Source organism: Sinocyclocheilus rhinocerous, unplaced genomic scaffold, assembly GCF_001515625.1.
Source record: "Sinocyclocheilus rhinocerous isolate Xijiao unplaced genomic scaffold, SAMN03320098_v1.1 scaffold259, whole genome shotgun sequence".
In the NCBI taxonomy this organism is placed as follows: Eukaryota; Metazoa; Chordata; class Actinopteri; order Cypriniformes; family Cyprinidae; genus Sinocyclocheilus; species Sinocyclocheilus rhinocerous.
Window position 1 is genome coordinate 977,289 of NW_015635083.1, and position 15,726 is coordinate 993,014.

The 15,726-nt window shown below is 36.0% G+C and overlaps 1 protein-coding gene across 1 annotated transcript in view; it reads left to right on the plus strand.

The window, feature by feature from the left end:
* LOC107746696 (RNA-binding protein Musashi homolog 2) overlaps positions 1-13,758 on the plus strand; it is a 259,374-nt gene extending 245,616 nt beyond the window's left edge. The window contains exons 13-15 of the mRNA XM_016560990.1: positions 3,295-3,522; positions 7,739-7,815; positions 10,000-13,758. Of these exons, the coding sequence (XP_016416476.1) occupies positions 3,295-3,522; positions 7,739-7,780 (270 nt within the window). The 3' untranslated portion in view covers positions 7,781-7,815; positions 10,000-13,758. The remainder of the gene's footprint in view (positions 1-3,294; positions 3,523-7,738; positions 7,816-9,999) is intronic.
* The last annotated feature ends 1,968 nt before the right edge of the window (positions 13,759-15,726 follow it).

A 15,726-nucleotide genomic window follows, 5' to 3' on the forward strand; every position in this document is an offset into this window, starting at 1 on the left:
CAACATGTCTTTAGCGCTGGTCTATTGGGAATACTGAAGCCAGTCATAGCTCAGGACGTGATGCTAACCAGGGCTGTCACTTACAGTGTGCTGGTTTCCCCCTCTTATTTTAGAAGCCTTTATTCGTGACGAGGGAAAGGCTGATTTGAGTGTGTAAGCTTTGATCCAGATCAGTCCAAGAATGATTTTAAGATGGAAGTTAACACTTAGGAGAACTTAGGACGTATGTCATTGTTTGTCTGACACCCTGCAGATGCCCTGAGGCTTTATACTGTGCTTGCTCAATTCCTGAAATATTGACCACCAAAATCATTTTAATCAGTATTGTTGTTTTAGTTTTGTATTGCTTAGTTTTTTGTTTTCCAGTAAACAACAACAACAAAAAAACTAAGATGGATATATTATACTCATTTATTTTCTTTAGCCTATGATGTTGCTTGAGAATATAGGGGTTTCTTAGTTGTTTATGGTTTATCTGCATGTTCTATCTTTATTTTATGAGCTAGGTTTTTTGCTATTTATATTGCTTAATGTTTACAATTGTACAGCATTTTGGTACAACACTTGTTGTTTTTAAATGTGCTTTATAATAAACATGAACTTGAACTTGAAATGAATTTACCTGAAAAGCAAAATTGTAAAGGTAAAGAAAAAAAAATATTGTTGCTGTTGTTCAAAAACAATATCTTGAATTAAGTGTTTTCTTTTTTGGTCATATTATTATTATTGTTTTTTATGATTAATAATATGATTAAAATCATCATCATAAAATTTTTTCTATCTTTTAAGTTTGCTTCTAAAGAAAAATCTTTTTTTTTTAAAGATGTTTTGGTATTTTTACTTTTTTAAGTTTTTTTACTTAAAAACAAGACAAAAATACTGATTACTAAATTATTTACCCATTACTATCCAGGACTGTAATTATTATGTCAATTTGTTGTCCCTTGCTAATTATGCATCATATTTTGCATCATAGTGGGCTAGCTGCAAACAGGGGCTACACTAGCAACATCCATTTTCCCTTCCACTCAGATCTAGCTGTGGATAAACATGCTTTCCCATCATCCTTAGAAGTAGCTGACGCTATTTTGATACGCTGCCATTTAGAAGTGAGAGCTCTGGCTGTAGAGCCGCTCACCTCTCCTGTTGTCTGTGTTCTCATTTGTGTGAAAAGCAGACAGATTGTGTGAGTCTGCCTCGTTCGGTTTACCCACGGCGGCATATTGCCCCCTATCTAACGTATTTGCTCTCTTACATGAGCCCTCCAGGCTAATATTCCATTCACACAGATATCTTTTACCCTCCTGAGTTTTTTGGAGGCTGCTGCAGTAATAGACTCCCCCTTCAATGGGCACTGATCTGAAGGCCTCCGCCTGTGGAGGAACTTGATTTAATATTCGCTTATTAATGGAAGTGTCATAGAGGGCCGCACGTAGGAGAAAAATTGAGCATGGCACAGCAAGGGGCCTCAAAGTTTCTGAGAGCATTCATTTAATTTAATTCATGCATTTGTTTTTATTTTCCTTAATTCGCCTCTCAACAGCAATGAAATGGAGGGGTCATCTGCAAATGACAGCAGCCATGGCTCAAGTGGTCTGATATAATTAGTCTAATTGTAATTTTTCCCTCCAAAACCCCCCAGCCCCTCCTTGCTCCTTTTGCACATTTGTCAGTATTTCTGCTGTGTGGATTTGTGTTTAGGTTCAGAGGTTCCGACTTCGGGAAACAAACTTTGCAGCCAGGATCCTCACATCTGAAAATCAGTGTTATTTTAGTATTATTTATGTGCTATAATATGTATGCTTTTTAAAATATTACTATTAATATTATTATTTCAGCTTTAGTTTTAGTTAGTAATCCTAGTGCTTAAACTTGTTTCAGTTAGTTACAAAATGTCTAGTTAGTTTTTTTTATTTAGAACTGTTTTTTTGTCAATTGAGAAATCTTACCTAACTTAAATATTTCTTTCTAACCATGAAACTCTATTTTGCTTCTTTTTTTTTAATTAAAATATGTTTTTCAAACTTTTGACAGTTGGATATCATAAACAGCTAATAGCTGTTTGTCCTTTGAAATTTGTTTGATTGTGTCTGTTAGTGAAACGGCATCTGTCATAAAAACATGCCAACACATCATTTCTCATATGTTTGTTTTGTGTTTTTGAATGTTAGTTCTAGAGACAACTTTATTAAAACTTTGATAAACTTCTGATTCCACAAGTTATTTGAATAAAACGTGTACATGGCAACATCTTTGATTAGAATTGCCCATGTCACTTACATCAGCGAGGGCTAAACTATCATTTTTACAATTTGACTTAAAATATATTTTATGTTGAATTTCTAAGCAAAATGACCCAGCAACATTTTATTTATTCACCAAAGTCAAGTTTTACTTGCAATTTGTGCTTGGTGAGTGTTTAATTTCGTCTTCCAGGCTTCATCTTCAACAGTTTCTGCTTTCAGACTCAAATGTAGCTTAAGCAAAAGTGGAGTCACGCTCGCAGTGGAGAGGAAACTCCATGATTCAGTCTTCAATGCGTTTTACCCAAGACACCCTCGGCAATTTCCTGGTTTCCAGGCAGCTGCTAGGCCTGATAGCCCCCTGACGCTAACTGCCAGATAATCACCACCGTATATATTTAAAAAAAAATAAAAATAAAAATTGAGGAGGAGGAGAGACCACTTTCTCAATGACAGGTGTTGATTAGATAGGGTGTGTTGTGGCAAAATCCCCCGTGCAATTTTCAGAAAGGGACTGAAGAACCGGCAGTCAAATTTGAAGGAGGATGGGTGTAGAGTACTTGATATGAGATTGGGGGAAAGGGAGTGTACGAGAGCGGAGAGAGGGTGAGGTTATGATAATGAAAGGAACCTGCAAGGAAGCAATTCATTCTCACTCACACTTTTAAACATCACTCCATCACACAGCAGTCCAGCTCACCTACAACCTACCTGAGTAGCATGCATGCCAGGTGAATGCAGGCCAGATGCGTCTGACACACATAAGCGTACTTTCATCTGCATGAATGATGAGATGTATTGCTGCAGTTGTCGCTAGCTTGAAGTATAGCTGACTAGTTTGTGTTATGCAGTGTGTGTGTGTGTGTGTTTATTTGCAAGAATTGATGACCAGCTTCTTTATTTTTCATTTCATTCCTTTTGGATGAACCATAAAGAAGACATTAGGCCTCTATTCCTGAAAAACCTCAGGCAGTATAAACATACACACACAACGTCCTTTCAAAATATGATGTTTTGTGCTTATAGTGCATGCTTGTGCTAAGCTTGTTAGTCGTACTACACACCAGCAGTCCTGACTAGCAACCTTGCTCACATCACTGTTGGCACGGCCGCTTCTCCGGCAGGCACCAACCCACCCCGGCCTGGAGCCTTTCCTGGAGCCAGCAGTCCCGGGCCAGTGGCTGACCTGTACGGCCCCACCAGCCAGGACTCCGGTGTGGGCAACTACATTAGCGCTGCCAGTCCCCAGCCCGGCTCCGGCTTCGGACACAGCATTGCTGTAAGTACCCTATTCACCTCCATCACTGTTTCTCTGTTCTGTGCCACCTAATTCATTCACCACCTTGCCCGAGTTAGCTCTTTTAGACTCATGTAGCTGCTATTGTAGTTTTTATAGAGTGAATATTCTTTGCTATAGTTTGAGTGGAAAAAGTCCAGATTGAAAGTTCCTTTGGAAAGCAAGCAATTGGCTCAGCAGGTTGATCAAATTCCTAGTCGACTGAATTGTGTTGACATTTAAACTAGTTGAATATGTTTAAACATCAAGAGGGAATTCACTAAAAATAACTTTTTAGCATTTTTATATTGTAGCATATTTATAATCTGTATTATAGCATATTTGCACTTGATGTCAGATTTGTTTTAGCCCTCAGTTCACGTAATTGTGTAATAGTGCAAATATGCCCACAAAATGAGCTGAATACAATTTGCATGGCACAGTTCACCATTTTGCAGTCCCAAATGCAGCAGAAAAAAATATCTTTGAAGCATTTTTCACTCAGAAATGTTTAGTAGATTTTACAAATAATTACAAAGAAACAGCAAAAAACACTTTGACTAGTATTTTCTTGTAAAACATACTCTAATAATCTTTATTCATAACTTTTTTACTGTATACCTAACTTGATCCATGCACCATACAAAATAACATTTTATTTAAATAGAATCCTGTTGCAATTTGCATAGAAATGAGGCATGCTTGTACAAAAAGAATGACGATCATTTTAAATACACTTTTTTACACTGAAATACCTTGCACAAAAGTGGTGCATCTTTTTAATGAATTCCCTCCACATTGTTAATTGCTAATAAATTAATTGGCTAATACATTTTAAAATTGAATTTGTGTTGAAGGAATAAATAATTCTAACACAACTAATAGGACTAAAAGAATGTGTGATATGCAGGTATGTGAAATCAAAAGAAGCAAATACATGTGAAAAAGTACTAAATAAATCATCTCAAATGCATTAGGTTGCAATGGGTCCAAAGGTGTGATAGATGTGCATGTTTTACCCATACTAATTATCAGGAATGAATAAGGCTATAAAAACGTCTCTTTTGAAGGCTGAAAAATGTGAAATCACGGTCTCATTAGTGCAAAGCAGGTGCCCTGGCAAATAGCTCAAGTTAGATAGCGTTGGTTTTAGCATTGCTAACATTTCTGCATTCCCACCAGCATTCCTCTCTCTCTCTGTCAACTTCAGGATAACAAACTGTGAACTTGTACCGGCTGTCAGCAGCAGTGTGATGTGTCAGTGTGCTTTTGTTCATGTGCCAGCCCGGAGGACAGAAATATCACAATTAGTTCTTCTCTCATTTTCAACCCGGTATTTTGTTTCCCGCACACAATGGCTTTTTTATTTTTCGAGCAGATGATGGGCATACCAGAGGCAGCCTTTGAAAGGTCCCCCACACAAAGTGCATATGTAAATCAATAAGGCGATAATCAACTCTTGTGAGAAACCCTGTCATAAGAATATGTTGTCTTGCCCTTTGAAGCCATAGGCATTCATTATTCCTTCCGTGCATTAGTTTTTAACCTTTAATGGAGCAGAGAGATGGAGCAGGAGTCAGGCGGAAGAGAAAAGGAGCAGGGCTGACTCGCAGGGGGGTTGATGAGGGAGGCCACACTAAATCACAAGCTGCCGAGGGAATTACCGGCTCCGGACGTTTTTTGAACCGCCGTCCAGATCTGCTGGAAAAATGAATAAGAGCCTTTGTATGTGAGGACACTGTTTATTGCCTATCTGCACACACCTCTGATTCATTCTGCTTTCAATGCCCCTCCAATCTCTTGTTTGTGAGGAAAAGCAAATTACTTTTTTTCTCTCTCTCTCTTCTGCCCTTAAGTACAGTTTGCAAAACCAGGCACTCATTAAATCTAAATGGGATTTTCAGAATAACAATGTCACCTTGCGCTTGACTTTCAGATGGAGTTTTTCTAACCTAAATAGAGTCAAATTTAGGTTGGCCTCAAACCCTCAGAACATCTCACTAGTGATTGACAGTGTTCTAGAGGAAGAAAGACTTTTTTCTTCAGCTGTCTGACATGAACTGCTGTTTCTGTTAGCCTCTGTAGCATCCTCACAAACTGAAAAGCTTTTTTATAAAAGATTTCTTTCTATAAATGTATCCACCATTTTCTTACGCACCTTGACACTTGCGAAAATTATGGGAGTAACTTCTGTTAAACTGTAAACAATTAGCTTGTGAACAAAATAAGAATTTTTTTAAAACTGGGTACATTAAGGTGACATTATTCTACTCGCCCTTCAGCCATTAAAAGGACATTTAAAATTGTTAAAGCATTAACAAATGACTTTCTAAAAACCACGCTTAACCCCCAAATCTCGAACCTTTCTGCAGATATATTACAGACATGTTAAATATCACTGTGGTAATGTCTATATGTTGCCATAATCTAAAATTTTCATTAACATTGAGTGATAGTATTTCAAAGTGATTACAAATATTGTATTTACCTGCTTTAGAAACATTCCAGTAAACACTGCTAATATGGATTAGAAGCAGAAAGGGGAGACAATTACATTTGAAAGCATCTGTGTGAAAACAAACCTGGAAAGAGACGTGAGGATTTTTGGGCAGAAAAATGAGAGATTCTTAGTGCATTCCAGTGAATTATTCATGGGATGTATCGTAAATTAAATCAAGAGAGCAGACCACAAATGCACAGTGTATGTTGTCTTTTTTCATATTGTTACAGCGGAATACAAGGGAAGAAAAAAAATAACCAGGAGGAAAAGAATGCAGTGGATTCAAAAGAGCTCTTGCCATAGATATTCTTCTTATACCAGGTCACATTAAAATACCAGGCGTTACGTTATTTCTCTGAAGTCTGAAAATAGAACATAAAGGAAAATGTACAGCTCATTCAGTCAAACTAACGGATAAGAATTATTTGTAGTGCAACTTTATGATTTGAAATGATATGTTTCAGTATTTTTAAGCCAAACTTCCCCAAACCGGAAGTGCCTCCCATAATTTAAAACGCAGTAGGCTCTTTAGGAAATGGGTGGATACATCTGGCTAATGTTTACACTCACCAGTGTTTGGACAGGAACCTGACGCAGGTGAAGTTCACAGTTCTCCTGCTCAGATCGGGGCTTATGTGTGATTTCTGACAGCATTTGTCTCTTGCTTATGTTTGCTGCATGAATTGTGATTTCAGATGAATTCATTAATGTTGTTATTGTTGGCATGAATGTAGATGATTACAATATATGCAATTACTTGATCTTTGTTGAAAAGCATACTTTCCATGCTCTCTTGTTCTTTAAAATGTAGATATTTCTTTCCATTTTACTTCATCGTTTGGCAAAATAAAAAGATTTAAATGGGGAGAGCAGGAGTAAATGTAACACTTTTTGTTTCCCAGAAGATTTTTTTTAGCCTAAATTAACCTCAAATATCTTTGATTACCAGCCTCTATTAAATTTACCTAATTGAGATGGAAAACATTAAACAAGTATACAAGTATTCTGCATAATTTTAAATGGTGATACAGTATGTGATGTAACAGAAAATTGAAAAATTTAATTATGTGAATGATTCTAGTTCATGTAATTGTCAGTCTACTGTTTCTGTTTTTTTGTTGTTGTTGTTGTTGTTGTTGTTTTTTATGTATGTTAAGTTTTATAAAGTTTTTTTAATTATTATTTTTAGTAGTAGTAGTAAAAAAAAAAAAGGCCAACAATGTAACTTTTAAAGGATTGTGTGATTTGGTTTATTGTAAATATAATTATGACCCTAAAACTATAAATTCCATATTTTTTTAATACGCTTTTAAATTTATTACAACTTTTTTGCTTAATTTGCTTCCACACTGTAGCTTGTATATATATTGCAATGTTTCAGTCATGCAATCTTTAAAAGTCTGGCAAAGGTCACAATCCTTTCAATACAATTTGATGTTTGATACAGTTCATTCAGGTGTTAAAATATGGGCACAATAAGTGTATTGTGCATTAATTTATGACCTATTACATTTACTGAGTGTTACAGTTGTTCTTGCTCTCCCCTGCTGTTCACCTAGATCAGACCGAGGGAATGATGTGGACTGATCTTTATAGTTTATATAACATTCATTCATGCTAGCAACACATGCGATGATTGAAATGACTTACGAGTGATAGACATATTAGCCTTTTCACTCAGAATGCATACTGACACCATTACTAACTGTACACTTTTAGGGTCCTTTGATTGCGACAGCTTTCACAAATGGATACCATTGAAACCTAACAGGTGGTTGGTTGCCATCTCATTTGAGGTAGATATCCTGTACCATTTATGAAATATATATATTTTGATTTGTGCCTTCATAATTATGTATCTATTCACTACTATCTTCCTGTTCCATCTGCCTATTCATTTTGATTCCCTCTCATTTTGATCTCAGATGAGTTTACATTGAATCCGTGTAGTGCTTTTATTTTTCATCAACACCGTAGGCTTTTACAGGGCTTTTACATCTCAGACAAGGAAATTTAAACTTCATATGCAACAACCTGGTTTTCAGAAGTCTTATCTCTCATTGAACATCTATTTTATTATTGATTCCACATTTTGAAGCCCTTTGAAAGCCTCGCTTCGCAAACACCGTAAGTGTGGCGGCTACACATTTCCCCCTTTACTTTTTATCACTAGTTATCCTCCGCCTGCCTGTCTGTCATTCAACTGTTCCTTTCATGCATGATGTCTGCGAGCGGGTCTACTCAGATCTGCGCAGTTGCTTTCTTTCACTGCCAGAGTTGTATTGCGACAGCCACGGCACTGCGCGCCCGACGCACATCGACTCATATCCTCTGTGAAGTGCTGTATTTGGATATTATGCACAGGTGTTGCGGCTTTGATTAGTGTGCACCTGGAAGCGAGCCCTCTTTGCTGAGAATCTGTTGACTTAGGTGCCATCTGATGTAATTCATCAGGTTTTTCTTATAAGGCGCTGTTTCCGTAATCACTGTGCTTGTATAGCTAGGTCTTAAGGACTTAAAGGTGATTTTGAGTATATGCTGAGATGCCAGATATGGCTCAATCGGAGATGACTCGCTTATTTAAATGCAGTGTGTGTGGATAAGTGGATGCGCATTTATTCGGTCAAAATCCCTCCCCTATACTTAGTTAATATTTGCACCCAGACGGTTTTTTTCTCTCCTACGGTGAAGCATCAAGTGCGATTACGCCAGACTCTGTGGCTCCGTGGCATTTACCTGTGACCTGTCTGCGGTTTGTTGCCCATAATCTTCCTAAAGAGCTTCTCATTTTGTCCTCGAGGCAAAACGGATGATTGATTTAATGAGTAGGTAGAATCGCTCCGTCTGTATTGATTCTCCAAACGTTTGATTGAAGTACACGTCAGCAGTCAGAGAAAGCAACAGCAGCGGAGAAATATTGCAGAAGCAGGTTCTTAACTTGTCATTTCCTGGTTGAATGGACATCCGAAGAGTCTCTGCATGCTTGATACACTAACATATGTGTCGTGTCGATGTCTGAACCCCATGTAGATAAGATGTGTTCGCATAAAAGTGCCAGTGTGTTCTGTATCTGAGCCTAAACGACCGAACCTTATAATGAAAAGATGCTGACGGTGGAGTGATTCTGACGATATAACATCTCTACTTCAATTTAAAGCTGTCGGCAGCAATCTTTCAGCCGGACTGAATCAATACATGGTTTATGTTTAAACTAGATTTACTGTGTAGGATTGGAAGCTTCAGTTCATCAAACACAATGTACTTCCAAAGCCAATTTGTGCTTTTAAAAACCTTGGCTTTATTAGAAAAACAGTTTGTATTTGAAATTCATGTGAATTGTAAAAAATGTCAGAATTTATAAACTACAAGCTGAAAGTATTTTTTCAAAATACAGTTAAAATGGTAATATTGTGAATTATCATTACAATTTAAAATGTTTTGAGCTAATATTTTTTAAAATGTAATTTATTCCTGTGATGGCAAAGCTGACTTTTCATTACGTGTCACATGATCCTTCAGAAATCATTCTAATATGCTGATTTGCTGCTCAAGAAACATTCATTTTTATTATTATCAATGTTAACAACAGTTGTGCTGTTTAATATGAAAACTGTGATGCATTTGTTCAGGATTATTTAATGAATCGAAAGTTCAAAAATCAGCATTTATTTGAAAAAGAAATATTTTGTAAAGTTATAAATATCTGTACTGTCACTTTGATTACATTACTGCATAAAGTCTAACTGACCCCATACTTTCGAACAGTAGTGTATTTGTATACAAATCTATCATTTTAGGATGATTTTTTTTCCTCTCATTGGAAGATAATGAAAAATATGTTTTTGGTAGTCAGATGTGTTCAGACTTGTCACCAGCAAGGCTCAGATGCAGCACACTTTACACACACACACACACACACACACACCATTTTCCTGAAAGTATGTGTGAATTTTGAGCAACTTCTCTGTTTGTTTCAGCAGAGTTTATCAGGAGGCCCGGGGAAGACTGGCCGGAGTTTCTAACTGGTTCTGTGTACAGGTAAAGGCCATTAAACTTCAAGCACTACAGCGCTGAACGGGAATCTAAAGCTGAGATGGCGCCACACGAAGAACAAACCGAAACGTCTGAATCATCTCAGAAAGAAGAAAAAAAAACAAAAACAACTAAACAATCTGCTGTACTATACTGAAAACCTGGCTTTTGAATATTTTATCCTAGTGTAGCCCTGACCTTGAATTAGGATTTAATTTTTTCCTTTACTGTTTTTCCTTTTAGAAGCATTTTAGTCATCTTTTATTGTGTACACGTTGAATCAACCAACGTTTGTTTGAGTTTCTAGATGTTCTTCATTGTTCTTGAATGTTCTCTGATGAGAGCGACTATGTAAACATAAAATGTCATTTTTTGTTTTGTTTTGGTAGTAATATTCCCATAGCAGTTTTGTTTCACAGCCCTCGTCTATCACGTTTCATACAAGCAAGAAAACGGATTGAAATGACTCCGCTTGAAATGGTGACATTTTTAATTCAAGCCTAAACCGCAATGAGTGGGTAACTCAAAAAAATCTTAGTAGCTCTATGTTTATTGTGATGTCTTGTTAACCATGATTACCTATTTTGGGCAATAAGAGGACTACAATATTTTCACAGTCCTTTTTTATAAATGTCATTTTTGTTGTCGATGAAAAAAAAAAGAAAAGAAAAGAAAAAGCTTTCCTTTTAATACTTTGTGAAATGAGATTTAAAAAGAAAAGAATTCTGAGACTGTATATATTATTCTGTTCACTGCGTCAAACTGTTTCTGAGAGAGAACCATATTTTTGTGATGGTGTCATCGAGGTTGTATCGTGCGCAAACCGAAATATGTCATATGAAAAATATCTTCGAGGCTCAATGCAGTAACCGAGGTCCATCTGTAGCACAAAGGCCGTGATTTACCCCAGTACGGACGAAACTCAATCGAACACTGTTAGCTCGCTTTGTAAATACTGTCGGCTTTACAACTGTGCAGGTGTCATACCAGCATATGGATTAGATAGTACGTTAAGATGTGCACAGCTTACAAAGAGAATATACTTTACAAGGTATTCAGAAATCAGCATTGTAACAAAAGAAAAAAAATCACGACAAAATCCAAAGCACACATGAACTATGATTTCAAACCGTGTCGAGACATTTCATGTAAGCGTTTCATTTGGCGTTCTGGTGTGAGCTTCTTTTTCCCAGCGCGTGTCGAGATTTTTACGCGATCCGAACGATTCGAATAACAAAGGCAATATTTCAGAATGTTTTGAAATTGCTCTACAATTAGGAAAAAAACAATCTTTTCTACCATTACCTCAGTCCTGTGAGAATTACTTTAAAGGAGATTACAAATTAATTTATTTTAGCCTGAGACAGATATTGAACAAGATATTAAAGTGTTGTTTTGAAATTAAGTAAATCATTGCACTGTGAGAGAGAATTTATCATTTTCTATTTGCACATGTGAACTGACAGTCTCTAACGTGGGTCATGTGAAGGACCGCTGTGGAAGCCGTTTGTTTCTTACCACACGGGATAACATTTACGAATCTCGAGTCTTGGTTTGCATTGATTCGAAGACTGTACTTTTAAATAATCTCTTTCCAGGGATTTTATTCTAGAATATCAGAGATGACAGATGAGTTTATTGGTAGCAATAGTTAATTTCCTCAGAAACACTGAAGCTGATTGAAACCAGTAGCTGCTACACACATTTGTTGTACATGTGGGGACTGGATTTGATGAGACACAAATGGCATTTAGAAATATGAATATGATGTATGCTGTTATTCGATAAATGTTTTATTTTCGTTGATTTGATTTTTTGTTAGTTTTTTTGTTCATTTCACTAAACTAACAGATGAGGCAGAATGCTGGATTCTTTCTCAAGAAGGAGACGTGATAAAAGTAATGAAAAAAAAAAAAATAAGTCTAGAAGAACTTTGTGCTAACTGTTTGAGCTGTTTTAAAAAAGACAAACGTATAAAAAAAAGAAAGAAAGAAAATTATCCCGAACATGTTTTGAATTTAAATAGGGATGGATTTTTATCAATATTTTTGTGGATGTTAATGATTATACTAAATATAACTGACAATAATACAGATAATATGTACTGTATTTATCAATTGTTTCTCTTCATTCCCTGTCACCTCATTCAGTAATCTTATGTTGATCATTGTATTTTAGTAGTGTGTTAAAAAAAAACAAAAAAAAAACAGGAATATGACTTAACCTTGTAAAAGAGTGCTGTCTTGATGCCAGTGTAGTGGTCTATACACTTCTTGGTTGGTATTTTTCACATTTCCCCCCTCTCATTCTCCTTTTGTCGTTTTGCCCTTTCTCTATATCCCACTCTCTCTTTAGTGAGTAGTCGTAGGTGTTATGTACTTAATGTTAAGATGTAGAGGTATTCATTAGCAATCGTAGGACCAGTAAGGATAGAACTTTCTCTTTATAATCATTTAAAGACAAAAAGACAAAAAATGCTGAGCGTTATTTCCTTCGAAATTTTTCTTTCTTCTTTTTTCTCCTTTTTGTTCCACTGTTTTGCTGGTCTCACATGGTTTCAACTAACCAAAGCTCTCACTGATGAAATCTAGGAGAAAGAAATTGCTGTACAACAGAATTGTAATCAAGGCATTAATTGGATCCCCACCCTTGAATGTTTTAAAAGGGGTGTGCCATACTACCTTAAATGCTAACGCTAGATATGCAAAACCGTTTTACTTTCGTTCTTTTTTAAGAGGGACGCAAGCTATAATTATGAAGAGGGTGATTTTATTACATGAATGAAAAATTCATAAATATTTTTTTAGTAAGTTCTAACAAAGTAATGATGATATAGGCTAATCATTATAGATATGGATAAAACTGTCATAGGTTTTTGATATCCCAGTGGCCTACGGCGCTATTTTTTTTTTTTTTAAATGCTCCTTTTTTTGGATTTATTTTTATGCCTAGATTAATACATACTTTAGTTTTGAGTCACCTGGGACATAGAATATGATTGTTTTTGTACTTTTTAATTGCATTGCCAGCTTTTCATTTTAATTCAGCATCTACGTTCGACACCAGACAGCACGTCACACTAATTAGCTTGACTTTAGTGTAAATCCAGTGTCACTCTGAATCTGTATTCCTGAATCACATCTGTTCTCAGGGATATCAAACATGAGCCACCTTCGCAAGGGAGATTTTTATGCTACTAGTGAGTTACGATCAGCACAACTTTTAATGAAAGGTGTCTAACTCAAGTTTATTCAATACATTTGAGCGAAATTTTAAGGTGCTGTCGGGATGAAAGGTGCACGGCATTTTCTTCCTGAAGACATCTTTATAAAATGCAACGCTAGGCGGTTAGTTGTTCTTAGTTGGACGTCTCTTTCTTAACAAATTGAGTATCCAGCATCCATTTAGGCTTTGGTACACATTTAGATGGTCCGCGATTAAGGCAAATGTTTAACAGCAGATGAAGCACATTTCCCTTCTGCTGTGACTCTTGATTAAAATGAAGGCTGGCAACTCTTTTAAACAGTCTTTTCCATTCGTATCTGTTAGCTTACCCAGTTTTTCCCGTAATTTGATCTTGTAGCTTGGACTTTAAGGTAGCATGGCTCTGTTGCCATCATTTTGTTTTCCATGGACAGCAGTTTACAGCGGATGAATGTTACACATCTTGCTAGACTAGTTAAATCATTGGAAAATTGTTGGTTTAACAAAAAAAAATGAAAATGAAAAAAGAAAATGACCTGGAAGGTGTTGAGTGATTTTGGGAGTGAACTACCGTATCCATTTAAACTTGAATTTTGCGGCAAGTGCTAGGCAATGGCCAAAACGATCATCCCACTAATAAAGCAGCAAAACGTTCTACACTGTAATGTCTAATGTACAGTATACTTGATATATATATATGTATAGTGTATATATCTCTTTGTTAAATTGTTGAAACTGCCTCATGACTCATCATCGTAGGTGAACTGATGCTAGTCCACACTGTTCGTTTCATTGGCTGTTGAATCATGTCGTGTAGGAGCTGCAGCAGATGTACAGGAGGCCCGGTAGTAGTTTAGCTGCAGAATGTGTCGTGTAAACCTGATGAGGACGTGTAGCTCAATGGAGATGGTACGGTCAATATGGTGTCTTTAGATGGAGGGTCTTCTTTTTGACACTCGTCTCCCATTTTCTCCTGAGGCCTCGGCCTCGCTGATTGCCTTGCCCATTCCTAACACTTGCCCATTTTTTAATGTTAACGGACTTTTTACCGCGAGAACTGACTGAACGGACTGATGTCTGAAAGCATCTTTCAGGTCTTCTTGTATGGCTTGCTCAAGCCCTGTTGTAAAATAAACTAAAGTGGATGGGGGTCTCTCACATCTCAGATGTGGAAAGTATAATTTTATATTTGTATTTTCAAATAATAATGATAATAATAATAAAAAATGTTTGTGAAAGGTTTCCATCCTCTACTGTGGTCCAGAAATCAATGTGTTTGTCTGGAAAAGATAAAAAAATAAATAAAATAAAATAAAAGAGTTTTGAACCATTTCACTCATGGTTTTTATTTTCAACTTTTTTCAAGCAATTGATTTGTGATTCAAAAGAAATGAATATACCTGCAAAAGATTGTATGCCAGAACATGCACAACGATTAAAATGCACAAAGTTGAATACAGAGCCCAACAGCTCTTGTGTAAGTTTGTTTTCATTCTCACATTTGTTTACATCTGTAAATTTGATTGACTTGTTAAAGGCTACACACATAGTGAGATGCATATTATATAATTGTAGAAATACTTCATTAGAGTAATGCTGTGCCACTGGTGTGGGTCATATATATGCTCTGAAGGGGACTGCAAGGGTCCGAAATCGGTGCAACATGCAACGTCTATCCTGTTACCATTTTTAAAATGTAAATTTAAACAATTATTTATTACATTTAATATAATCAATATCTGCAAGTAAAATCCTTTCAAAGTGTACAATATGTGCTTTTGTGAACTTGACTATTAGCTAGCAATTAGCAAATTTGTTTGAAATCGTCAAACCTGTTACTGTCAACCTTACACTTTAATATAATCAATATCTGCAAGTAAAATCCTTTCAAAGTGTACAATATGTGCTTTTGTGAACTTGACTATTAGCTAGCAATTAGCAAATTTGTTTGAAATTGTCAAACCTGTTACTGTCAACCTTACACTTTTTAGAGTAACAGGTTTTGACATGTGAGTAACAGGGATGACATTGATTAGGTTTGACCCTGTTTTTAAAGATTGTCTGTGTAAAATTCAAACATTTTAAAGTTTTAAAGGTATATTATTTGCCTATATCATTCAGTGGCATATGAGTTCTAATTAAACTATAGTAATGATTGTGTCGGTAACAGGGTTGACAAACATACCAAAACATGAGGTAGAAAGATAATAAATGAATAAATTACATAGCCTGAGATGGCACATATACAATTTCTTGTCATTTTAAGGTGTCTTCATTTCATGGATATTTAAAAAATATTGATTAAACTTATTTTATTTTTCCAAGTGGAAAAGGCACTGATTTTGTGGAATGACCCAAATACAATTCAACTAAAAAAAAGTGCATTGATAGAATAATGACATAAATAGGCTTAAGTGGAACAAGTGTCTTTTATTGTTGATTTCCAAGTCTGTGCCCATTATTGTATTTTT